The 26796-nt window shown below is 40.2% G+C and overlaps 1 protein-coding gene across 1 annotated transcript in view; it reads right to left on the bottom strand.

Annotated features, from left to right (window-relative positions):
* Window positions 1-7409: 7409 nt before the first annotated feature.
* Window positions 7410-26796, bottom strand: part of CPA6 (carboxypeptidase A6) — a gene marked incomplete at both ends in the record, with an annotated part of 83708 nt that continues 64321 nt past the window's right edge. Inside the window, 5 exons of the mRNA XM_084260328.1 lie at window positions 7410-7597; window positions 9186-9270; window positions 14216-14418; window positions 19029-19119; window positions 19370-19480. Coding sequence (XP_084116454.1) covers window positions 7410-7597; window positions 9186-9270; window positions 14216-14418; window positions 19029-19119; window positions 19370-19480 — 678 coding nt within the window. The remainder of the gene's footprint in view (window positions 7598-9185; window positions 9271-14215; window positions 14419-19028; window positions 19120-19369; window positions 19481-26796) is intronic.

Below are 26796 nucleotides of genomic sequence, written 5' to 3'. Positions count from 1 at the left end.
CTTTCTTTAACCTTCAGTGGACACCTAAATGGGGGAGACTTATTGCACATATTCAGGCTTCAGCACTGATGGGCTGTTTCAGATTCTCATAGATGCAAAAGAAAAGCAAGATGGTGATTCCAGCAGTTTTAAATAACACAGTTTCTGATGGGCTGGGTGCCAGTGGGTCTGCAGCCAGGCACATCAGCAAAGGGGCCCTTCCCCTGGTCCTGTGCTGTGAAAGAAACAGGGAGCTTCCTTTCTCTGGTGAATATCTGATACAGACTTTAATGTTTTATTTTGAGAAGTGTAGTCCTGACAGCTGTGGAAACTCAATGTTTCTACTCTCAGCTCAAGAGGAGAGAGATGTAGACAAGCTTCCCAATGTTTGTTATCTAGTCTGCATCAAAACTGCTATTGGAAGAGTAGCCTGGTCTTCAGACACGTTTACTGCCAGGTCCCTGCTGAGACATCTCCTGAAGGTTGCACTTATTATCTGCAGTGTCTATGTTTGACAGGTAGTGGACTATATCCACTGACTCCCTAAGCAGCTTTTGTGAGACAGCAACTTCAGGTTACTTCTACTTCAGCTTCTTGGAAAGGAGAGCTCATTTCTTGGAAAAGAAACTTCATTAAAATAGTCACAGCAGCTTTAATAGAAGATCTTTAAATTGTGTAAGAAATTTTTTTTGGGTTGTGGGTTTTTTTTTTTTCTAAAATGATTTGGTTTAAAATGTATTCCTGCAAATGGCTAGTATATAGAAGAAGTGTTCATGGACCGAAGCAGCCCAGGAATCCTAATGGGAGCTGGTAAGTGCCTGTGGCTCTCCAGTGCTCTCCTTAGTGCTACCAGACTTTCCAGGAACAGCCTCAGACACCCCTTTGGTCACTCTGGGCAATGGTGTAAGGCTTTCTTCAGGACCCATGAGATAATGAAGACTCTCTGGGATGTGGTTGGCATTGGGAGTTGAGGGTGTAACACTTTCATACAGCCTCTGCCCTAAGCATTCACAATAGCAAAACCTGACCTCTTAGCTCTGTGCTGTTGAACACACTAAGGGCTTGGCTGGTGATGCAGGTAGTGCCGATGGTGATAACCCACAGAATTATGATGCAGCAACCCCAGGAGGAGAACATCTTTCCTTGCACCCCTGAAGTAGCTTGGAGGGCTTTTAGGGAACTGGCCAAACAAGCTGAACTTGCGTGTGCTTACAGCAGGCAGAGGAGAGATGCCGAACACATGCTGCCTGCTATCAGCAGCCCTGTGGTTGCCAAGTATTGCAGCTACACCATTACGTAAACCATCACACAGTACACATTGTGCAGACAGACATCTTGTTTGTGTGTGAATGGATCTGCGTAGGTATGTGGGAAATTTCACACATTTTAACAGGTTCATGATTTAAATTTAGTACCAAAAGTTAGGCACTTTTATAGCCCCAAGTTGTCACCAGCAGACAGCATTCACTTCTTTGAAATGGAGGAAGAAAAATGGAGATGCATGCAGCATGATATAGCAAATTTATCCTGTTAGATAAGGCTCAAGTGTATTTAGCCTTTTTGGCAGATTCTCTGCTAACAAGGCCAAAGAGCAGCTCTGGTTCTCCTATCACACCAACAGGCATTTCACTCATTTAACCTTTGGAAAACTGCTTTGCTCCCAGGAAAACAGCAATACATCATTCCAAACCATACTAAGTTCTGTGAATGTGATAATTTAGTTCAAACAGAGTAAATCAATTAATCTGTATAAAGAACTTAAAATATAACAAGTTGCCATTTTTTTGCTTTTTTTAAAAGTAGCTATTTCTAGCTCATTAAGCATGGAAGAACCCTTTACACTCGGCTTTTTGACTGCACTCCTTCAACTCAGCCCAATCAACCCAGATTTTTCTCAATCTAGAAACAAAGTGAAATGAAATAAGGGAAATGAAACAGTGAGTAGTTCAGTCATTTCTGCTCAGCTTTTCAAGCTGCTATACTGGGGTTGTTTTCAGTCATGACACACTGAAAACAATAAGCCACCTGAAATCTCAGGCTGGGATTTTAACAACAGATGCCTTATTTTCAAGAAAATTGAAAGTTCTGTTATAAAATGAAACTTGCTCAGAATCTTTTATACATACATACATATATATATATATATATATACGTATCTTCAGACCTAACTTGAAATTCTGATAAAAATAAAGGAGTCATTATTTGGTTAAAAAAAGAGACAGCCCTCACAGCAACTGAGCCATTCTGGTATTCAGAAGGATAGCCTGGCACACAGTAGTCAGCAAGAAAGACTGAAACACCTGCTCACTGTTGTAGCACAATATATGGTTATCTATATTCGAGATAAAGTATACACTTCTGCAGGCTTGGGGGCGGATTAAAATATTTCATTGTTATGGCTACTCTGCCGTGTGTCTCTCTCAGTAATGCTGAGCAGCGGTGGACTCTCAGAGAAGCCAGGATGGATGAAATATATTACCCCTGTGTCTTTATGGCTATGGATAGTTTTTCTTTGTCGCTGGAAAAGTGCATTTTCTGCATGGCTGGAGACGGTGGCAGATTTTTTTTTAATTAACATTTGAATCTATTATTTATGAGTGCATTCCCTGATGTCTGAATCCAAGGGCAAGCCCTGCCGTGCTTGACTCAGTCTCTCAGGAGAGAGTGTCAAAAGGGTCTGCAGGCAGAGGGAGCTGAGACTTTCTGCTTGACCACTCCTGCCTGTCAGGCAAAGACAAGCATTCGGGGGCCAAAGATTCACATATTCTAAATGTCCTTGCCTAGCATCATTTGCTAAGGAGAACCATGTGTGAGCTCACCGCTCTGGGGAGACTCTGGGTATCCTAAATTTGCAGCTATTAACAGAGGACCTTGTTAAGGCAGGCCCTTTTGACACCACATGCAGCCTAAGGCTGTGGATTTTGGACAGTCTGGTCCCTCAGCGCTCTGTGGTTCGGTCCATAGGCTTGTTCAGCTGAGGACTGTGAAAACTGCTCTGGAGTAGTAAGTACATCTCCACCCAAGACAGACCTGCCAACAGCATCAGTACTCCTGATTTCATGGTGCTGATAAGGCTTGAAACCTCTTGATGCAATCAGCCAGAAGGCAGCTCTCTCTGCACTCAGCTTTCCTCCTACACAGCTGGAGGAGGAAGCAATTACAGCTCTTTGGAACTTTTTTTAATTCTGAATGAGTATGAGAATTGGGTGTGTTTTAAGCATGCCAAGTGGTCTACATTTTCAGTGGACAGAAGATTTTAAAATTTACACCTCTTTTCTTTTTTTTCCTTAAAAGTAGTATAGCTAATGTCATGGGCTTTGTATTTAAAAACTCTGTAATTTATTTGAATTTCTGTTCTCTTGTCCTGTTTTCCACAGCAGAGGGGTAGTTGTGTCTCTGCACAACTGAGATCTTATTCTGGTGTTTTACCATCAAGAAGTGCACAAAAATGGTAACATCTGGCTTTTAATCACACAAGACAATGGCTGTACCTATGCTAACGAGTATTTTCTTTTTGAGTGGTGCCATTAAATTGAATGCAAACATAAAAAGGGAAGGGAATGTTTAACATGATGAAAGTAGAATAGTTAAGTAGTAACCTGGTTTTGGTAGGAAATATAATGCTTTCTGCTTAACTTGAATTAGATGCAATCTTTTCAAGACAGTTCTTGTGTGCAGTCCTGGAGCAGGCAGCACAACCTGCACACTGCAGCTGGTTATAGACCAGAGGAATGGTGCTGGATGTTTTGAAGTAAATGCATGGTGACATTCAGGGTTATTTGGACTCTTTCTATTCAAATTTTAGAAATTTAAAAAAAAAAGAATTTCAGGTTTTCATAGGCTTCACATGTTGTGTGTGTGACCCAATACAGTGGCCTTTTGAAAGAAGCAACTTCTGAAAAAGGGATTTGGATCGTTGCCCATGAGCTGTGCTCTTTCTTCAATGATGATGAACAAACTGAATACCTTTTTCAACCTATAAAGGTCAATTTTTACCTATTTATTAATGATGATTCAAGGTCACTTGAAATCTTTGTAAGTTCTCATTTGGGATAGTTTTTTTGTTGTCAGGAAGGGTGAGTTGCAGAGGCATAGAATCATAGAATCATAAGGGGTTGGAGGCCTGTTTCCTTCACACAAACGAATCATAGAAGCATAGAATCATAGAGTTGTCTTGGTTGGAAGGGACTTTATAGACCAACCATCACCCTAATCTGCCAACCACCACTAAACCTAAGCACCACATCTAACCCTCTTTTGAATACCTCCACAGATGAAGACTCCACCGCTTCAATGGGCAGCCAGTTCTAACGCCTAACAACCCTCTCTGTGAAGAAGTTTTTCCTAATATCCAATCTAAACCTTCCCTGCTGTAACTTGATGCCATTTCCTCTTGTCCTATCCTTTGTCACTAGGGAGAAAAGATCAGCTCCCACCTCTCCATAGCCTACCTCCTTTCAGGTCATTATAGAGCGTGATTAGGTCTCCCCTCAACTTCCTCTTCTTCAGATTAAACAGGTTTTTGTTATAAAAAAATAAAAGCTATCAAAAAGAGGGAGAGATGTTCACAAAACCTTGCCTGAGCACTTTCTCCAAGTTATAGAAGCAGCTATAATTATTCTATCAGTAATCAATGGAAGTGTAACTCCTGGATTTCACATAATCATTATATATGTGATTTTGACTGCTGGGTTAATAACCAGTGTTTTGATGTTCATATATTTTTTATTGTGTTGAATTATAAACTATACCTACTATCATAAAATAGATTCACTTTTCTCAAAACCGGTTATCGATTCTGTTGTAGTCAATAAAGACTGCTGAAAAGAAGTACAAAGGTAGGAGAAATAAGCAATTATGAAGATAAAAAAGAACTGTTCAGAGAAGTAACGTTTCTAAGTCACAAAGGCTGTCACTCCATATCCAAATGGCTGATTCCCAGTTGTTCTTTCCTTAGGCTAAACTACTCCATTTAGAGTAACTCTGCTGATAAATTGTCTTACAAATTCTTAATTCAGGAAATAGGGGTTGCTCTTTTCAAGTGACTGCCTTTCTGATCAGCTTTAGTGACCCTGAACTTAAAGGGCTCAGAGATTGTTTACACTTGTATTCAGCTATGGGGCACTAAATTACCCTGCACAGGGCTTCAAAACTCAGCTCAGAGTTTTCAGTTGCACACAATACATAGCATTCAGGCTGAGTCCATTCGGGTGCCAGGATGTAGTTTTATTCGTGGACTACCTTTGTTATCAACTACTTCTAAATGTCAGAACTTCTTAGATAAATGTAAGAATGCTTGCAATTACTCCTGTTCAAGAAGGTCAACTAGATCTACAATGTTAGATTCCTTTGATAACTAAAAGAGGGGGTTTGCGTTGGTTTTGGGTTTTTTTTTCCTTTCTTCTTCCAAGAGCTTAATTACTTTTCAGTACCAGGGGAGATATGATGGTATGGAGATAAAGCTGAAATGCTTCATATGATGAACTGATGGACTACAAACAGGAATCAAAACATCTCGTTTCTCCTGGCCCATACTTGCAAAGGTTTGTACTGTAGCAATCCAGAGGTAAATTTGCCTCAAACTCATTAGGCATCCCTCATGCCTCTTGTCCTTCACTTCAGACTCTTATGTCCTTGTAGTAGTTCAAACCTGTCACCTAAATTCAGAATAACTCAGTAATTGGCGCTAATATTTAATTGACACTACTGCCAAGCCTGTTGGTCAAGATACTGTGCATAGCAAAGGACAGCTATTGCCATTTTTAAAGTATTTAATGACTATGGTCAGAAGCAATTGGAAATGACCAGTGGATAGGTATTTTGAGATTTTTCATCCCCTAGGTGAAACCAGCATTACTAAAGCATGCCTGAACAAGCTTTCAAAAAGCTTCTTTAAAATAAATAAAGCATTTAAAACAAATGCTTTTTATTAACAAACTGTAGAATGCAAATCTGCCATCTTTGCACACTGATAACCTTTTTCAGTCCTGGAAACAATAGATTCTTGATTAAATACAGTGTTCCCTAGTCTCATTTTAAAAGTTGCCCATTTGCTAAGTTCAAGTACGTATTTAGAGAAGATGTAGGTTTTTTAAATAGCTCATCCTTAGTGTCAATAATGTTTAACAGGTAAAATTGTCTCATCCTTGAACTAAAGCTTTACCAATTGAATGAAATAGGATGAATAATTCAAAAGCTTTTGATGATTTTATTAACAAATATTTTATTTAACTTGTTATAGTATAAGATTAAACTCAAAATTAATAAAGTAAAATATATGTTTTTGCAGATATAATAAGATAAAAAAATACCATTTTAAAAGTACCAAAAAAACCCTCAACAAATTGCTATATTCTCTGTGCTTTGATTATTAGTCTTTCAAACATGCTGTTTATTCACTGTATTTCATCTGCAAAGCTTCTGCTTTCACCTCTGGCTCACTTAAGAATCTATTATTAATTCCTTTAAAACATGCAAAAAATATGACTTCCAAGAACAGCCGCACAGCCACAGAGCTACAGAACTCACTGCAAGAATACTGATACATAAAACGTCCGTTAACATCGGTTAATTACAGTTTAAGGCTAGATCCTCAGCTGGTGGGAATGGGCAGGCACTGACTACAGTGGAACAGGGATGCACCAGCTACTGCCTGCTTCTGAGTTCCAAGTCATGGCAAGTTACTTTGTCAGCTATGGTATCTCCATAAAGCAGAGCATTGTATATCTCAATAATAATTCTGTATCATTCTTATACAGCTCTAGGAAAGCTACATTTTTCAAAGGCAGTATGTGGATTTTGAGTCCACCCCAATATGTACATTTGAAATTAGGTTTCTTAGAACAGTTAAAGGAAACCTTGGGTCAAATTCTTGAACTACATGAAAAAAAAAAAACCCAAAAGTGCATATACATGCGAATGTATACATGCATATGGAAGACACTTTGCTACTTGCAGTGTGTCCAGCTGCACTCTATGCCTTTTACTGCTCTGGATACAGGCCTGTGTTAGGTCACAGAGTGCATACACATGAATGTAAACTTTATCCCTTGGTTCGAGAGATCCCACTAAGGGAAGTCCTCCTGTTGGGGAAAAAAGTAAAGCCAGGGACTGCCTGGAAGTGGAGTTTTCTTTCAGGCACATGGACCTGCCCCTCTGAAGTTGGGGAATCAAAGTTTTATTGAAAAAAGAACAGACTATTTTATACCAAAGTGGTAACTAAATTAGTATATCAGCTTTATGGGCTTCTGTATAGCAGATATTAAATTATTTTTTCCATTTCCCACCACATAAATCTGGTAGAAACAATACCATATTTCCCACTAGCTTCTATAATTTCGAAGTGGCCAAGCTTATAATGGCATCTGAACGCACTGAAAGGCATCGGCACTGGGAGTAAAACACTCCTTTCCAGCTCCTGGAAAGAGCTCTCAATGACATTTCTTCAGCAGATGAAGAGTTATATTTTTAACTGCAAGCATGGTCTCCGTGCAGGTTGGTTTGATCAGTGTCTCGGGAAGTAAAAATCCAAAATGGCCGGTGTCACGCAGCTCAAATGCAAATGCGTAAGGGATGCCATTTTTGTAGGCCCAGTCCATAGAGCTACCAGAACTCACATCTGAAAGAGAGAATTCAGAGAAAATTTTTTAACATATTAAATGCAAGTCATGTTGAAAGCACCAGTGGGTTCTTGTGGCATTTTGTCTCCAGGACTCAGTGAATATACTCACAACTCCAGCTGTTGCTTGCCCTGATCCTGAACACCCTTCAGAGAAGGACATGGGCACCCAGGCTCTGGTGAAAAGTGCTCATCATAATACAGGATTAGATTCTCAATTTTCACAGGAAAAAAAAAATTATACTTGATTTTTTTGTGTGTGTGAAGCAAAACTTTAATAAAAGAGAACATTGAGAATAAAGCTCAAACTGCTCTTGTCCCCAGGTGGGAGCAAGGTAAAGCTTTGCTTCCACAAAGATCTATGTGGACTGGAGTTGTGTGCACTCCTAGATTTAACTTTAGTCAATTCCTTTGCAGGGAGGATGGAGAAAGTTGATAAAGTAATATATGTTCTCCTTTTCAAAGTGCTTTTTAATTTCTTTTATCTTAATTTCTGTTTTGTTTTCTCACCATTTTCTTACAGGAGGAGAGCATTTGCATAGGTGGTGTCTAATATTAACAAACCTTCCTGAGGAAGTGTACTTCTTATGCTTTCCTTATCTCCATATGTTGATTACCTAAGACACTTATATTCATATAAAGTTCCATCTCTCTTCTGTACAATTCTGGCATTAATTTAGACTGCTCTTACTTTGACATAGTGACTAACTGTACCATGATGAGTGCAAGGTGATGACTGTGCTGTGAGATGAGAGGCCCACAATAAAGTGGAGCTCTAGCCAAAACACTGCCACAGCAGAGAAGATGCAGGGGGTCACTTGTGAAAAACCTTGCTATTTACTTAAGCTTCTCACTCTTTTGATGTTTGTTATCATTACTGAGAGCTTTCAGGCCGCATAGTTTCAGTAAAAAGAAAAACTATTTAATTTCTCATTCTCTTACCTGTCTATGTGGAGAGCTTGCCTGACAAATGTTGCTAGATATTTAAAAGGTATATTTTAAAGATATTTTCTTACAGGGAAAAACTCATTTGAAAATGCTCTCTGGGAAATTGAAGATGCCCAAATAAAGCTACCATTGCTATCATTTATCATCATCTAGCCAGAGAGATATTTGAAACCTAGTTTTTAAAGAGGTTGTCCTAAATTTTAGAATGAGCTCTGTGAACAGTTGTATGTGTCACAATTGCATGGAAGAAGAGGCAAATTAACGGTGCAAAATGAAATCTGCTTCAAATAGTTTTGTCCCAAATATTTTATAACTTAGTAGTGCATTTAGAGTACCTCGTAAAGATAATGCTTTTTTTCGATTTTTTTAAAATATGGTTTTATATGCTATTTCCTGGATTTTGCCCCTCAAATGCATTGCATTTTAATCTCTTTTATTGCATAAATTGAGTTATTCTTACTGCAATCAACTGACTGAATCAGTTACAAAACTTCATCTTCCTCCTTCCTCGCTATCCACAACTGGAACAAAGTTCACTTTAAACAATGTTTGCTTTCTTTGTTTTAATAAGGGTAATCTCCACCTTACTATAGGTAGGTCAAAGTCACAAACATAAACCTGTGGCAGAGAAAAAACTTACACAAAGTGCTAGATGCAGGACCATATCTGTATCTTATACCATAGGCTGACTGAAGAGCATTAACAGCATTATAGGCTGCTAATTCCTGTGTGGGAGAGAAAAACAAATACATAAATTAAAATTTGAATTAGATACTGTAATGGGATTGGAACTTGAGCTATGGATCATTGACTTCCGGCGCAATGCTGTGTTCTGTGAGTCCATGGTAACCAATTTAAAATTATTTTAAAGGACAAATGCGTTATTTATTTTTATTGACATAATTTCCTGAAAAACTTGATTTGGTATTTTCATGGCATAAAAAGCTCACTGCACTGTGAAAGACCATCCATTAAATACTTGAAATTATAGGTATATATACCAACTTAGTGATACAACAAATTTAGGCAACATGTGAGACCACAAGATGAAATAATCTTTTTTCTGCAGTTCAAAAGCTAAACATGCATTTTCTACCAGTACCTGTGAATGTATTTCCCAGTCAACTAAACCTCATCTCTGCTAGGCTTGTAAAGGGGAATTGATCTCTCAGTGACACTCCACAGTGGTTCAGTGAGCAGAGTGGGAAGAAGGAAGGGGACAATTCCAACTCCTGATGCAGATGAATGTTCACTGCTGGTCTAACTTTCTGTGGAGCCGGATGATAGAGAACTCTTTCCACTATTGCAGAAATGTGATTTCAGCACTATATGAGGAAGATCAATATCTACATTTCACCATCCATACAGATGCAATCTGTTTAGGAGGTTCATGGCATCATGTGAAACTGGGTGAGAAGGCCTGGCCCATGGCAAATGCTGGGGGTCACACATGGATGGTGCATCCAAGCACAGAGAAAGGATGTATGTTTTCAAAAGGAAAAGGGATATTATTATCCCAAAGAAAAGGACCCTGGAGAAGATACAGTGAAGGCCAGGAAAATATGGGAAAACACAGCCATCTTCCTACAGAGAGCAGGAAATTGCTGTCATTGGAGCTAGAAACTCCTGGACTTTGAACACCTGCAATGGTTGTTGTTTTATTTCTGTGAACTGAGGAGCTGTAGGTTTCCATTTACTCAGGTCTTCATGAACTTGGTCTTTACCTTGTTATTCATCAAGCACTAGATGAATGCACTGGAAAAGGATTGCTCTACAATTGTCTTTCCATTTATACACTTTCCCTAACCTTCCACTTGTTTACCTTTGTCAGGAATTGGGGTTCTGGCTTAGTCCTCAGTCTGACCCGTGCATGCATTCCTACTATGGGTCTTTGTCTGCCTGAGTAGAGAAGCCATTGAAAACTGCTTTAAAATGTCATTCCAGAAAAAAAAAAAAAAAGTTCCTTTTCACTTACTGGCCAGCAAGTTTATTTTACAAGAAGAACTGCTCTTCTCAGCAAATGGAAGAGCACTTTCTTACTATATTATACAAATCCGCGAGGCACAATTAGATTCTTTGGTTGGTTGGTTTGTTTCTCACTGCAGGGATGACAGTGCCAGAGACTGACATTTCCAGCCTGCCCCTTCTCTTCCCCCTGCCACCTCCAGGAGAGAGTTTGCAGAGGCATGGACCACTTAAGTCAATATTGCTGAGAGCCTCTGCCAGAGATGTAACCCTGACTCAACCTAACACCAAAGATGATGAGGAGGGAGGAGGTCCAAAGGAAGTGCTGTCACTTGGACTCTTTCTCCTCTTACAGATGCCTCAGTTTCTGTGATTCATGACACATGAGACCCATGACAAGGTAAGAGGAATCAGACCCTGTAAGGGCAGTGAGGTGGCGGTGCAAGGCCACAGCAGTTGCAGGGCCTCACAGGGCTCTGGGGAGTGGGGAGCTTCAGTGGCAGCCCAGGCTTCTTGTCTCCTGACTACACTGAAGCCCCAAGTACCGGGTTCAGTTGCTCAGTAGAAATTTGACAAGCAGCCATACCCAGCACTTACCATCCCAGGGCTGTGGTGTGGAGCTGGGATGGCCTGGCAACAGGCCTGATGCCCAGGGAGTGGGAAGCAAAGCTCGGGTGAGGGTGCTGAGGTAGGTGGAGAGCTGTGTCCTGGTAAATGCGCTACAGAAAGGCAGACTTAGTCACAAAGGAGAAGATATCTCATGCATGAGTTATTCATTGTACAGCAATGAGACAACAGAAACAAGCCCTATGGAAATATTTCTGAAGAAATAGTTTGGCAATGTCCATTTAAAACCAGCACAACAGTACTGAGTTCTGTGCAGATGCAGCAAAGGCAACAATTTTCTGAAGGCCAACCTGGGAGTGACTCAAGTCCACATCCACCATGTAGGCAAGTGTCCCAGGGCACTGTCAGCTGGATGCTCTTAGCCTTGAGAAGTGCTGCTTGCTTGCACTATTAGAGCTTTGTGCCCAAAGAATGGGACAGTTCTCAGCTGCATCACACCATGCATTTTGGATCCTGAACAGATCCAGGCAACCAGTCTTCAAACATACTCGAGGAGAAAGGTTCACAGAAAATTACTAGATTTTCACAAAGACATACACAAACTCAGCTGTGCCATGTAAGCTCACTGCAAATACTGAGGCAAATGACTGTAAAGGAAGAAAAGGGATTACAAGTAGGTGAAATTTAAAACTCCTGTGGTGGATTAATGCTGCTGGTGTGGGTTTTTTTCAATCTAAAACTGTACTTTCATTCTAAGTATCTTAAAAGAACAGATTTCAGGAGAGTTTTAATAAGAGAATTGTGCCTAAATTAGAACAGAATATGCATATTGTGATCAGTACACAGCTCTCCAGTTTCAAAGCAACTCTGAATAATTGAACGCTTTAATCGAAATGGTAACTGACAGCTCACTAGAATGATACAAGCCAGACAGAAACATCCTTTCTTCTGTGCAGGATTAATTGCGCCCCCCTGTTAGTATCAAATGTTATTTATCTGCTGTGCACATGTAGTCCTACAGTTGTCCACCGTACACAGTCTGTATAGATCAACAAAGCTTGTTCCATAAGCAGCAGGAAACAGAGTTCTGCTGCTTTTTAGCTCACTGTAATTCTCCAAGAGAACTGGAGAATCTGAAAACTCAGCCTAAACATCACCATTTTGAACACTTCAAATATTAAAGAGTATTCATTTTGGAGCCACCAGGGGATGGTTCCTTTGGCTGTAGGCAAATATTAAAAAAAACCCAAATAAAGAAGCAATGCCATCCTGGTTGTTTTCACTATGATTCCCATAATGAGCTTTCTAAATAACAGGAAATTACTTCAGTTTCTTATTCTGACCTCCCTGTTCTATTTTACCCACTGCACTAGAAAGACATATTACATTCAAACCCTGGCAAAATATTTAGAATTGGGATTTGGCTTCCATTTTCCCAGGGCTGTTGTCTAAAACAGTGTCTTTCTTTGTCCCTTTAGGTTGGTGTTCAACTTTCTTATGAGAAGCCTGATCCAAGGTTTCACAAACCTGGGGAACACCTACTACTCATCAAAAACTGCATTCCTTTGGTCTAAAAGCTGTGGATGGAAAGGTAGAGGGTGTGTGCTTAGTGGCAGTTGCCACTCAGAATTGAAATAGCCCTTGAGCCACAAGCACAACATGTACTGAAGATTTACTGGTAGGTGTGAAAATTCTGAGACCCCTTTTCCTTATGATGAGTCACCTGCTATTCCTTACATTTACTCTGGGTATTTTCATCAAGATACCCAACAGTCAGGTCCTTGCAGAGTTGATGATCATCCTTCCTAAGAGCACATCTTTAACTTCTGTTGTCTTGTCTGTTCTTAAAATAATGTGCTTGATCCTGCTGATCTTCAAAGGAATGAGATCCCATGGTTTTAAATTCTGAGTATATGGGGTTTTTTTTGGTAAGTAGCAGTGACTAATTCACTTGGGGAGCTCTTTTTTCCCTTTGCCATGCCCCAAAAGCAGGTGGAGAAGGTAGAATAAAAAGAAGGCTCACAGATTTATTCACAGTTGACGCAAGGTTGGGTGGTCAGTCCCCACAAGTTTCATATTTTTAACTTCTTTGGCTGCTTAGTTCAATTCTAATTTGCAGTGTTTCGCAAGAATGACATCAGACAGGAGAATTTTTAGTAGCTGCTGAAATTAAGTGTCTTAACAGAAATAAACCCACAAAGAGAGTTCGGTTTGTGGTGTGCTGGCTGCTCAGCAGCTCAGTGAAACTTCACCAAAGCTCCAAGGACTAACAACATCATTTATTCTGCGTAGGATAAATCTAAGGTGCAATTAAGCTCCTGTTGGAGTAAACTAGCTTTAACTAGTAAATTAAATGTCACTGCAACTTTTGAGACCAAAATGAGAGATGTGTGGACAAACCAGGAACTGAGGGCAAAAGAAAGAGGCTTGCTACTGGGGGCTGCAGTGTGTTTCTGTGAGCAGGAGCAAACAGTGAAGCTTGAGCCACATTTCTGTAGGAGAAATAGCCAGGAGGCTGGATGAGCATGGAATACATGAAATGTACATATTTGTAAACCAATAGGCTTGTTTCAAAACCTGTACTCTTATTAATTTATTCTTCTAATAGACAAAGATCCAAATTACTTGATGTTAATTAACTGCTTGTCTTAAAGGGGTAAAACCACTATGCCTGAGTGCGATAAAGATAAAGAAGCTTTACTTTTGGTGAAATCTGTGAGGTTTCTCTTCTAATTGATAAATATAAACCATTTAGAATTTATTTTTTTCCTAAAATGACAATCTTCTTTGTGCTTCTAGTGTTCTGAGCATGAAGAATTTCAGGTAGATGCCCAAGGACTTAACTACATAATTCCCATTACAGTTAATTAAATAAAATGTTAATAACTATAATTAAACCCCAGGGATTTATCCTATAAAGTAATTTAAAGGGCCTGATGGATGGAAGGCACTATGCCATTTTAATCAAATTACTGCTGACTCACTTTGAGTGAAGGTTATATAACCAGAAATGCGATTGCCACCGGATCCAGAATAAATACCGCTCAATATTAGACATGTGCAAAGTGTTGAAGAAACAAGCATCCCCTCAAAACAAAACGTATCAAAGCATATTCTCCCCAGTTTTAATGCACTTACCACGCAGCTGAAGTTTGGAATAGTTGCATATTTGTAAGAGTAAGGGTACAGCAGCATCTGTGCATATGCGTGGAAGGACAAATAGGCTTTTATTTGTTTCCGATGTTTGCGGAGAAAGTGAGCAACAGCCTTTACTTCAGGCTCAGACTCAGGAAAGGGACCACAGTAGGTGTCATCGCATGGGTGGAATGAAGCACCTTCATCTAGAGATTGAAAGAGAAAGTTGATGGTAAGCAGTCACAGAGAATTCTTAAGGCTCAACTTCTGTGTGAACCTGTATGTAGAAGTGTGAAAAGCAATAAACAAATTGCTTTCTTGGGGCTGATGGGCATGAGCCAGTGGGACCTCAGTACAGCAATCTGCTCCATCATCTAGTAGACGCACCAAGTTGCCAATTGGCCAGCTACATGCAGTTCTCCCCAGAGGAAATATTTTTCACCCAACAGAAAAAGGAGAGCCTGGCTTCATTGTATTTTATTCCCTGGCTTTCCGTATGAGTGGCACATTTTATGGTAGCATTCCAGTATTAAAACTATTGAAGGGTCTCCATTGGTCTATTTGAAATCAGAGTGCTATACTTCATTCACTAGTCGCTGCCAAGACGAATCTTTCATTTTAATGTACTAGCTACTACAGTGATGGTTGCAGTGCTAGGCAGGTAACCTCAACAGGCATTATTTTACAGACTAGTTTGAAAGATGAGAATAGTCCCTGACTACTGCCTATTTTTACTCTTGCAAACCTTATGGGGAAAAAAATGACAAGCTGCATAGGATGATTGCTCAGTTAGCTAAAATACAAATCATCTCAGTTTGCACAGGGCTTATTTTTCCTTCAGGTTTGGGGCAGGGGTTCAGTTGTGAGGATATCTTTCACCACACCAACCTGCTCAGGTGGCAGTAAGCTGGAGAAGCGTAGCCTGCATGTAATATCCCAGGAGGTATTGAAAGGTGAAACTCAGAAAAAGATGTGGTAGTGGCTCCTTTATCATTTAGCAATTCTAGATCTAAGCTACTGTCTCGTTTGCAGCTTAGGGCCTGGGTCTGAAAGAACAATATTTATGCAAATCCGCTCTGCTCATTTATCCACTGTGATTTCACAATGCCACATGTTTCACACTGACCTGCAGAATAAGAATAGTTTGTATGCAACATTCCCTGGTGTCATCAGGGACTTTAAAAAGCAGTGTTTTATTAGCTTTCCTTTGTATAGTAAGTACTCCCATCTCCAAATAATAAGAAAAGAGCAGTGTGTGAGAAGGCATAATAATCTGAACTAAACCAGGGTCATGCAATCAACCTAATGCCAAAAAAGTGGAAGAATTTCATGCCGCAGCTTCATTTATAATATGAAAATTGAGGCTGCCATTCAATGGCCACAGGTGGGGATTTCGAAAGGTATTAGTGCTTAGATTGCAGTGAATATGGAAGGGTTATATAGAGGGCAGATGGTCTCCTCCCTACAGAACAGATGGCCACCAACTCATCCAAATCCCAAGAGCACTCTGCCTCGATGTCTTGTCAGACAATGTAGCTAAAGGAGAGCTATTTAGCAGAGCCACCAGAGCCTTTACCTTTTCTTTTTTATTTATTTTATGGATACCTCACCTCCTGTAACAGTGTTGTATACTGAATCATGAACATGGACCTGACTGTTAGTAAACAGCAGAATCCTACAAGCTAATGGTAAAATGACCCAATGGTAAAATATGACTCAGTTTAGTGAATTTCAGTGAAGAAAAAACTCTAAACTGTCCGGCCTACTGTCATGAGCAATTTGAAATCCCAGCTGTAATTAACGCGTTTTTGTAAGTGAAGCTGGCTGGTAGTAAAAAGAGAGGGTTGCCATGGTGGCCTCGGATAATGTAAGGATATCCTCAATTTTCACACTGGAAGATCTTTTAAAGTAACACAAAAAGGAAAAAAAAAAGATACAGTACGTATCTACTCCTGTGAAATTTCTGAGTTACAGTCATGAGAAGAAAATGGAATTGCACAAAATGTCACCATGCTGCCTTATTTTTGTACCTGATAGCATACTGGGGAGACAAGTATCTTCTAGCATGCATCATGAGATCAAATGTACGAGGAAATGTGTGCAGAGTCTGATAAAACCAATCCTTTGGTACAGAAGGCGTACTGGGAGGATGGGTGAGCCGGAGCATGATTCTCAAGCTTCCTTGCAACCACTTCTTCTGCCAGTATTTGGAACTGTCCTCAGTGAGCAATGAGGTACACTGGGAATTGGGATGCACTGGAAATTTTAAGTCCTACTGCTACCTTGGGCGCTTCAGATTCAACCCCTTTAACTGGATTTGCCCTGTGACGTAGTTTAGTTCTAAGTACCACATTATTTGCTTTAAAGTTGCTATTTATTTCATGAACATTAAACCATTGTGCTAGTTATTGCACATAAATATATATGTTGGAGGGAGCATTTCTACCCAGGGATCTGTCTGTCAGTATTCACCTGGGTCTCTGTGCAATTTCTGTGTGCTATTCTGAGCACAAGGCGCTGCAAAGCGCAATCTACCACGGCTGATGATGTGGCCCTTTACTAAGTCTGTAATAATACAGAAGCAACATCATAAAGCTTACATCAAAGTTCTAGACTAGAAGAGAAGAGGAAAGCAGAAGGGATGCTGTGTTATCTTTACCAACTAGCTCACTGCAGCTAGCATTCAGTCATTTTACTGGGGCCAGATTCTGCCCCAACACACCTGCCTGGAAGCCCTGTGGAGAAGTTCAAGCCTTGTCTGCCAACTACTAAGGGCAACTGAACTGAAGTAAAAGGTTTTTACAAGCATAGGCAGTATTAAATATTAAACACACCGCAGTTATACAAGCCTCAAAGTGTGATATGATCCAGATTCTTCTTTGCCTCATTTAGTGTCAGATTAATGAGAGTATGGGGTGCTGGGTGAGAAACTTCTGAGCACTGGTCTTCCCAGTTAATGAAAGAGTTCTTTATTCTCTGGCAAAACAGAGAATCAGATAGAGTTTGGGGCCTGGTGTGGGAAGTGGAGCATGTGCTTGGTGGGATGATGAGCAACCGTGAATAGATGTTTATGTTTTAATCTTGGGGTAGGGACCTGTCTTTAATGTTTAGTGCAGGGGAGAAATGCAACAAGTAATGGATTACAACACACAATGTGAGTGTGTTTTGTTATAATTTCACTCAGGCTATAAAAATGTTTTTTATGGAAAACTAAGCAAATTTTTTCAGGACTGGATACAAAGTGGCTGGGGAGCAAGAAGAGGGAGAAGCAGAAAGATTCATTAGGACTAGAAAGAAAATGCACTGTGTGAGTATGAATGCTGCACCTATAGGTACCTATACTGTGGCTCTGGACAGAACTATAAGAGATCTCTGTAAGAGGGCTGTTCGTTCCAACAACGCTGGTGGCTGTTCTCTGAACTGTAAATTAAAGTCCTCAGAATACTTGTGGATCTGATTTACACACTTAAATGAAAGATGGTAACAGTACTTTTGTAGCATATAATTGCCTGAAAGATGGTGTCAGCTGCCCTGGGACGATCTTCTGTAGTGGAGAGGTCCTTATCTGACTTAGGCTTTCTGTGACTGCTTCCATGTGAGCCCTCTCCTTACTGCGAGTGCAGTTGAATAAAATCAGGAGCATTATTTCACAAGTCCATACTCTACTGAGTGTATGTGTCTGTTCACCCTCACCTCACTTGGAATCGCCCTGGGCAGATTCTTCACGCTCACTTTTGTCCTTATGGTTCTCAAACATCTACTTGAAGAAGCTGGTTGCTGCAAGCCAGGCTGTGCAGCGCTTGCTCCTCCTGCAAGCAGCCCGAGCATTGTGGAAACATCTAGAGGCTTCTAGTGGAAGAGGGATGGGCTGAAGGGAGGGCCATTGTGCTAGCACTATGCAAACACAGTTTCTGTCTTTACAAGTTTATAATGTAAATAATCGAGGCAGATGGAGGAGAAATCAGCTGCACAGGGGGTGAAGGAAGTTGCTCAAGGTGTGAGAGCAGGTCATATCAGGGACAGATCTAGATCGGTACCATCTCCCTCACCGTATTTCACAAGAAGTTGCTGTACTTGCTGCTGCACCAGACCTTGTGTGGCTGCTTGCTTCTGCCTGAAAATTGCAGCGTCTTTGCTGTAAGATTTCATAAAATGCCATTTCTTCTTCAGTGGATCCATTCCAAATCTTCTGCTAGTATTTCATTACCACTGCATTCTCTATGCAGAATTGAGGTCAATTTCTTATTTACAGAAGTGCTGGGAGTTTAAAATTGGTTCTCTGTGCCTTTAGAAGCACCTTCGTTCTTTATTAAATTGCTAATAGTAATGGCCTTAAAATATTCTCAGGCATTTCTCTGCAAGGTCAACAAAGCAACTCTGACATTTCCAAAGCTAAAGCCATTTCAGAGAGATGACAAATTAAATAAAATTAAGTTTAAAATGGTTCCTGAAGCTGTAGTCAGGTAAATTGTGAAATGTGATGAGCCAGGCTCAATACTGTGCTTCAAATTCTTTACATGATTGCAGAAACAGAGAATAGCTGGTTGTGTGGGTTTTTTTTTTTTACTTTTGCAAAATTCACCATGAAAACTCTTTACCTGTGATGAGATGTATCTTTTCAAAGTTCAGGAATTTTATTTTTTTAGAAGCAAGAAGGAAGATTTGATCCCTGGCTCGTGGCTTTGTGTGAAAGTAGCTTCAACTTTAACTATGGAAAAGAGAACGCTTCATAACACGTGACCTAACCCACTTACTCTGTTGGATAATTAATTACAGGGTAATCTGAACTGGTGGACCAAAGTATCTCCAGACTTACCACACCATTTGACTTTCCAGTTGCGATTAGCATCAACACCGTGACACCGAAACCTTGTGTTCTTTGATCTTGTTTTTCTCCAAAATCGATCCTAACATAAGTTATAAAATAGTCAAATAGCAATATTACTATACTTTGGTAAAAATCTATTTCTACACATAACAATCCAATCCTGCTGAACATATTCAGTATTACATTTTAACTGATGTAATTTGCTTCCATTTTGCGTGCCACAAAATGATGGACCAGATTATATGGACAATCACCTTTGAATGATGTAACACCCATTTGATCTTTCCAGTCTGAACAATTTTTTGAGTGATACTACTGATACTACTTACATTTGTCCAGCTGAAATGATATCCATCCACATTAAATACAGGCATGATATAGAAATACAGCTGAGTGAGCATCTTCCTCATGGCAGGATCGCTCTGGTATGTCTCAAGAGCCTAAAGGAGAAAAGCCAAAGAAATTAGTTTATATAGTAAAAATAATTTCCTGATTCAGCATTGTGACAGGCTAAGATAGTCACATGGCTGTAGGCAGTACAGAGACCTGATCTCACAGCACCACTGAGATCCTTAGAGCTGCATTTGAAAGGCCGAGATCTTCCTGCTAATGGGATTAAAGGCAGCAGGTGAACATGTGAGAAAGGTGTTCAAAGCATCCCATTCTCCCTGCTTTTCAGTTTCTTTCAGTAGCCAAGAAAATACAGCTCACATTACAGGGCAGCAAATGCATACAAAGTGTTTCTTCATGTAGGAGCTAAAAGTCAGTGGAATAGATTCTTAGTTGAGGAAACTAGTTTACTTCCTGTAAGACAACAATGTGCTATTATTTCCACCAGCTGATGATTTGGTGAGGCCAGAGTATGTCTTAAAGTGATTAAGGTTCATGTTACATAAGCTTTTGTTGCATTCAAAGTCATTTACTATTTGCACAGTCATCAATACAGGCAGGTTATTCCTTTATAATTTAGAAAACCCTCTACCTTTAGAGAACCCCAAACATAAAGATTAGTAGAGGAAGTCTAGGTAGGGAAAATATTTTCTTTTTCCACTCTACATCTTAGGAAAACGCAACAAACCAGAGGCTCCTCAGCAGTTCAGGTTGCTAGTACTGGAGATTGTCCATTACCAGTTTCAGGAAGCTTGGACTCCATATGCTGCGGCAAAACCTGTCCCTTATCATAGCTGGGCATCAAACTTGCATCCTTCAAAGTTTAAGTCTTGATTCTATAAGGTGAGGAGTCAAGTGTTTCACCTGGCAGGTAGATATCATATCCCACTGACGCTGGGTTCCAAGGGATGCCTGAGGTTGGCTCCTCGCCTCCAGTACTGTGATTACAGCCTTCTGCTCTGCTGTATTTCTGGCTCTCCAGAAGTACCATGTATTTGGGGGTGGGGGTGGGGATGGGACGACATGACGATGGGGACAGACGTGATGCGGACAGGCATGACACAAGGGAAATGTTTGCTCTGAAATAAACTAAGCTAAAAGCTTCTCAGCTGGCAAATGCCAAGGAACAGTGTACACGAATTTGGTACTTCTGGGCTGCTAACCATGCAGCTGTGGATTATTGAAGCTGCTACTGGATGCTTTTTGTGGAATACCCATACAATTGGACAAATTTACTCATGGAGGATTTTGAACATTTTTTTTGTCTTTATTGAGGACCCACAAACATTTCTAAATGCCTTTTCTAAGCTGTTCATTGACAGCTGTCATGCAGCACTTTCTCCACATCCAGCCTCAGCTGCCTGTCCAGGACCTTCAGCCTCCCTTGCAGTCCCAAGGCAGCACAGCATGCCTGTGCAAATCCACCAAGTCAGACGCCTGTGCTGATCCCCACCAAGCTCCTCTTCCATTTCAGCCAGGCAGGAAGAGGGGAAGGTGAGAAACAGAGGGGGCACTGCACAGATTGAATGAGGCTTCAGCAGCAGCTGGGACAGCATGGTGGGGAGCACGGCAAGGTGGGATGAGATGCTGAAGGAGGGTAGGGTTATCGTAGGGGTCAAGAGGATGAATGGCAGGCTTTTGAGGGGATGCTTGGTGGAGCCTTGGGCTGCCTGAGAAAAAGTCCCTGGCCAATGCAGAGGTCACAGGTCCCCTGGCCTACGTTCCAGAAATTCTCTAAGACTCTTAGCTGCAATAGTATAGCATTTAAATTCATGTCCTTGTATTAGGAAGACACATCAAGGCTACAAATGCATCTGGATAAAAAATATTGGTATTCAGGGAGCTGCATCTATAGTAAAAAGTAATTTTGTCAAGACAGAAAGCAATAGATACTGAAAAGTAATGACCAGGAAAACAAGGGCTCTGTTTCATTGATGTTCCACATGTGGAAGACACATACTGAAGTAACTGGGATTCTTTGTGCATCAAGCTAGCCCTGCACTTAGATCTCACAGAATTAAGACCCTATATGAGAAGTATGGATGTTAAATCTGTAAGACTGTTCTTAGAGTGGAAACAGAACCAAGTTCTGCTCCAAAAAGTGAGCCAAGGAAAAAGAACATTTTTAGCATGCTCATTTCAGGGAGAAGTAATTTGGTTGGGGAGGAAACAAGGCACCACACACCACTTCCTGGACTTTTAAATGCTTTTCTCTTGTTAGGCAGTATCAACAATTTAAGCTTAGGTTGTGTCCCCTTGGTGGATATTTACATATCAGTGATAAGGAGATTAGCATATTTGCTTGTATGTGTATTTATATATGTCATTCTTTTGCTGTCAGTTACATCTGCAATTATGCATTTTGTCACACTGAACTGTTATATACTGCATTTTAACTGCAATGCTATAAGATTAAACTCTTTAATAAAAACACTTTTACTGTCAGATCCTTAAAAGTTGCATGGTTGAGTCTTGCAAATTTTTCACAACCTTTCCAAATTTGTAAAAAGTGAAATAATGAAAATATTTTAATTATTTATTTTTAATGTTCAGTGTGCTCTAGCTCGGCTGGCCCTGTGTGGAGCCAGGAGTTGGACTCGATGTTCCCTTCCAACTCAGGAGATTCTATGATTTTGTGTTTTTAATCCGATGGGCAACATATTCCTCTTGTTATGTAAAAGTGCCAGTGTTTATAAAACAGAAACCAAACTCAGATGGCAAGATGGCAAGCCCCCTTTCACTTTTTAAGGCTGCTCTGTATTATTTTAATGTCTTCTACCTTTGACAAAATACTATGAGAGACTTTGGAAAGCATTATAGTGTCCCGAAATACTACTCAAAATTTCAACTCCTAAAGTTGTTTTAGAGCCAAATATGTCAATCATTCAATTCTGTTCTTTAAAGCATATATGCTTTGCCTTAATTATTTAGTTACCCTTTGAGAGTACCATTTAATTTAAAGTGTAATGGAGTTCCTGTGGCTTTTTTATTCATGGAAAACAAGGGTATAGGTGGTGTAACCCGGTGTGTGATCATTTTCATTCCTTCTGCTGAAAGTATTTTGTCCTTCATACTGATTTTATCTGGCAATTTTATTTGATAATATATAATCAGGCAACACAGGCTGTATCGTCTTACCTCCCTTAAGAGGGAGTTCTTTGGCAATGTTCCTTGCAGTTCCTAAGGTGCGTCCTTGCTGGAGCAAGGCCCACGACTTGCCTTTTGTGACATGACTCTTAAATCCTCTGAACAATAATCATGTGACACCCCCACCAGCAGTGCTGAAATATTTTATCTTTACTATGACACAAGCAAGATGTATATATAAACCATAAGTGAATTAACTGCATTGTATTTTGCCCAGAGCTCTCAGAATACAAAGTAATGCGACTTCATACGGCTCGATTCTGCTTCCACATCATGCAATCAATAGCAGCTTTGCTGCTGAATGTGCAGAGCGCCAGGCTGGCCCAATAAATGCTGAATAGTGTTATTAGTGAATGAACAGATGATACAGGAGCCCTGCCAACACTGTGCAAGCAATCTGCCTGGAGGATGGGGGAAAAGACCAATGATTAATAGGAGGGGGCTTGATCATCTGGATCAGCAGCGTGGTGGTTGTTGATAGAACTACGCCAGCTTAGGCTGGCTCAGGATCTGGTCTGTAGTAAATTTAATTTGAGGGACAAAGTGAACAAAAGAGCTGTATTGTAAACTGCCAAGGCAATAGAAAGCAAGAGTTTAAAATGGATTTAAGATGCAGTTGGGCTTTTTATAAAATAAAGGAATGACTGAGAAGGACATAGCAAGGAGACAGGGTTGAGAGAAACTCTGAAATTACAGTTGAGCTTAACAATGATTTGCTGTCCCATAATTATTTTCAAATTTAAGATAAGAAACAGTTTGCTTTTTTGTTGTTGTTGTTTGTTCTGTTTTGTTTCTGGTTTTGAATTAAACAATCACACTGAATTAAGCAGCTACTATTTTAGCACAGGGAATTGACTCCATTGCTTTTCTTCCAGAAATCACCTAAAACTGCTTCTGACTAAACAGGGTTAACTGCCCCATGTAGTTATTAAGATACCAGTTAAAGCATCCTTTCTGATGGAAACACACAGTGTTTTACTATTGTCTGTGTATCTTCACTTTAGCAGGGTGACACTATGATCTGCTACTCTCTCAGTTTGGCTCTGTCTCTGTACATGGAAGCAGTATGTGACTTTATCACCATTTTCCCTTTTACTGCTAGTGTCCTGCTTTGACACTCAATTCGCAAGCAGAGTGGTAAGCCTGTTATTAAAGGTAAGATACACCTAAAACCAAATAGCTTAAAACTAAGGGTTAAATTTTCAAGGCTGAAGCATGTCTGATTTTTTCTTTTCTGCCAAGTAACATTTTCGTTCCTCATTGGGAGCATTTCCCACAGGAAACTGAGGAACTCAGAAACAACTGAGAAAGATGCAGTGTGCTGCAATTACTCTGCAACACTCAGAAGAGAGCCCACAAAAAGAGTCTGAAAGAAGAAGTTGCAAAAAGGATCCTGAAGGCTTGCTTATGTTGATACTTAAGGATGCAAATGGAGAAGATGCGGAAGCAGAGAAGAGGCAGGGGGATGATGGCATGATCTATATGCTAGAAAAGCAAAGAGCAGGTCCCAGCAAGGCTGTGACCACCCAAACAAATGCAGGATCTTGTGGGGAAGAAGATAGATAGAGTTACACAGATCTTAGTGGAGATAGGAGACACAACTTCTTTGTTCAACTCAGAGACATAATATGTAAAAAACCACATAGGTCTCAAATCAGTTAAGGACTGCCTGGAGAAAGGCCTGAGTTATTCTGAAGCCCTGTGCATTCTCTGAAAGGGGCAACGCAAATATATAGCTACTAGTAATTGTATGAAACTAAAGCCCACCAAGTTGGTAGAGACATTCCCCTGAGACATCTATCACAGGAAAATGTAATTATTGAATTTTACGTTCTAGATAAGTTGGGGCAGGGTACTACATATTGAGGGGAACCCAACAGAATTCACGTGAATACACTGTTTAATTAAATTGTTGAGACACAGATAAATAATTAAGATACAAATTATTGCTTGTAATTCCATTTCTGGAGCAACTAAATTGTCCAAAGCACAGAATTTTCTTTCACAGACCTTTCTCATGCTCAATAGTGTTTCTGCCTGTCAGTAGTTTTACTGGGGCCCTAATTACACAGCATCACTGTACAGGAATGGACTGATAAAATAGAAAGCAGAATTCCTTCCCTAGAGCAAGTAACATGCTGGAGCAACAATGTGAATTGTCTTCATGCCTTGAAGAACACACCCAACAGCTTAAAAGACTTCATAGGGTAGGGTTTGAATGTCCTAGTGTTTAATACTTGTATAGGAGTTTGCACTAGCAAGTGCCATTGAAGAATTCCTACCCTAAGCACAACACAGCTGCAGGGTTACCTTTATTTTATCAAGTTGTATTCACATTGTGAAAAATTAATAGCTGCATGCAAAATTAAAATAATTTTTACCTTCTTAAGGTCATGGATAGACAAGAGGATGCAGCTGAGTAGTTGAAAGCACAAGAGAAATAATGCAGTACCTATTTTTTGCCATTGTGAAGATGTCACAGCAAAGGGAAGCACCTTCTCTAAACTGTCATACTGTTGAATACAACCTGGGAAAATCCACCATGCACCAAAAGAGAAATACTGCACTGTATAAAAATGGTTTGCCACAGCTGCTTTTAAATCAATGCATCACATGCCTCGTTGTGGTGACACCATGGTACTGCACTCTGTCTTTTTGGCATTGGCTTAGATTTTTTCCATTAAAAGAAAAAATCAAACCAAAAAACATCACAAGTAAAGGTCTAGTCCGGAAAACTCTTGCTGGTAGTATTCACTGCCACTTTATTATATCCTTCCTCTCAGAAGTGGTGCACATTAGTAACCTTATTTTCAGTAGCAAGGATGTGCTGGAGAGATGCAGACACTCAGAGCAAAGTGGGATATAAGACGACTGCTGAAATAACCAAACTCATTCAGAATGGAACCAGCTGGGGAGTGGCAGGGGGATGTTGTGCAGACGCAGAAGCTACATACCCATAGGTGTGATTACCCCACAGAAACTCAAATGGCAGGAACAGCATTTGGAGAATGGAAAAAAAAAAATAAATCATGAGGATAAAACAGATTCTGTATTTGCACCAGTGCCTCTTGCTGTTGAAAGGCGGATGAATGAAGTATTGAGTGAAGAGGCTGGAAGAGGTGATCTCTCTAATGGAGAAAAAACAAATAGTGTTTCAGGCAGAAGCTCCTGGACAGAGAAGAATGAGTTAGCTAAAGATAAGTAAGGCTGAGTGTCAAATATAGATGCTGCAGGCTGAAACAGATGGAGTTTTCCTCCAGATAATGGATATATAGGGAGCACTCAGAGAAGTCAATTTTTTTTTCTGAGGTTCGACAGCTAAAAAGAGAGCTGGGACACCAGGGTCTGGCAAACAATGACAATTAAGCTGCAGTGATTGTAATGTATTTACTGAAAGAGCTGCAGAGCATTTGTGGAGAGATCTGTCACCAGGTGACTAGTGCTTCAAGGTGAAAAAAGACCAGTATTTGTGGTGCCATCATCACTGCAGAGGGCCAAGTTACAGACCTCAGAAGCTTCTGGTCTTCCTAAAACAAGGGTGAATTAAAAATTGATGAACAGAAGGAAAACCTGAATAGGAAAATTTCACAGATCAAGCAGTTGCAATGGTTTAAAGAGCCACAAAATTCTCAAGTCAAACCCAACATCGTTTGAAGAGCTTTAGCTGAAGGGAACAGACCTCAGATAGAAGGGTGAAAGGAAAAAGCTGCAGGTACAGTGTTTGTTTTGGCCTTGTATGCCTCTGATTCACTTTGGAATTATTTCAGATAATTTCAAAAGCTCTTCAGGTTTCTGAGAGCCAGCACTCAAAGATATATGCATCTGTCTCCAGGAACTGGAGTGGCATAAATGTATGCCTTATAGGGAGAGAAAGTGAGTCCTTGCTTGCTTTCCTTTACCGTTCAAAACTTCTGCTTGGAGAACTCAAGAAAAATAGAAATGGAAAGCCTATCATGGAGGATGAACTATCTACACCATCTCAAAGAATAAATTACTACAGGTGTAATGGGCCTCCTTTAAGTTCATATTAGTCTGAAAAGCAGGATTGTGGGAGTGTGGCATTTCAGCTATACCTGTTCAAAAGGCGTCTGTTGACAAGTGATAGGTCAAGCATGTAATTTTTAGGAAACATTAGTGTGTTGCTTCACATAACTACCTTACACACTCCCAAGATCAGAGTATTTCTGAAGTGGGTGAAATGTCATAATCAGTATTTTGA

This window comes from Gallinula chloropus (assembly GCF_964237585.1).
Source record: "Gallinula chloropus genome assembly, chromosome: 2".
In the NCBI taxonomy this organism is placed as follows: domain Eukaryota; kingdom Metazoa; phylum Chordata; class Aves; order Gruiformes; family Rallidae; genus Gallinula; species Gallinula chloropus.
The sequence above is the reverse complement of the archived record's forward strand: the minus strand, read 5'-3'. Positions and strand labels throughout refer to the sequence as shown.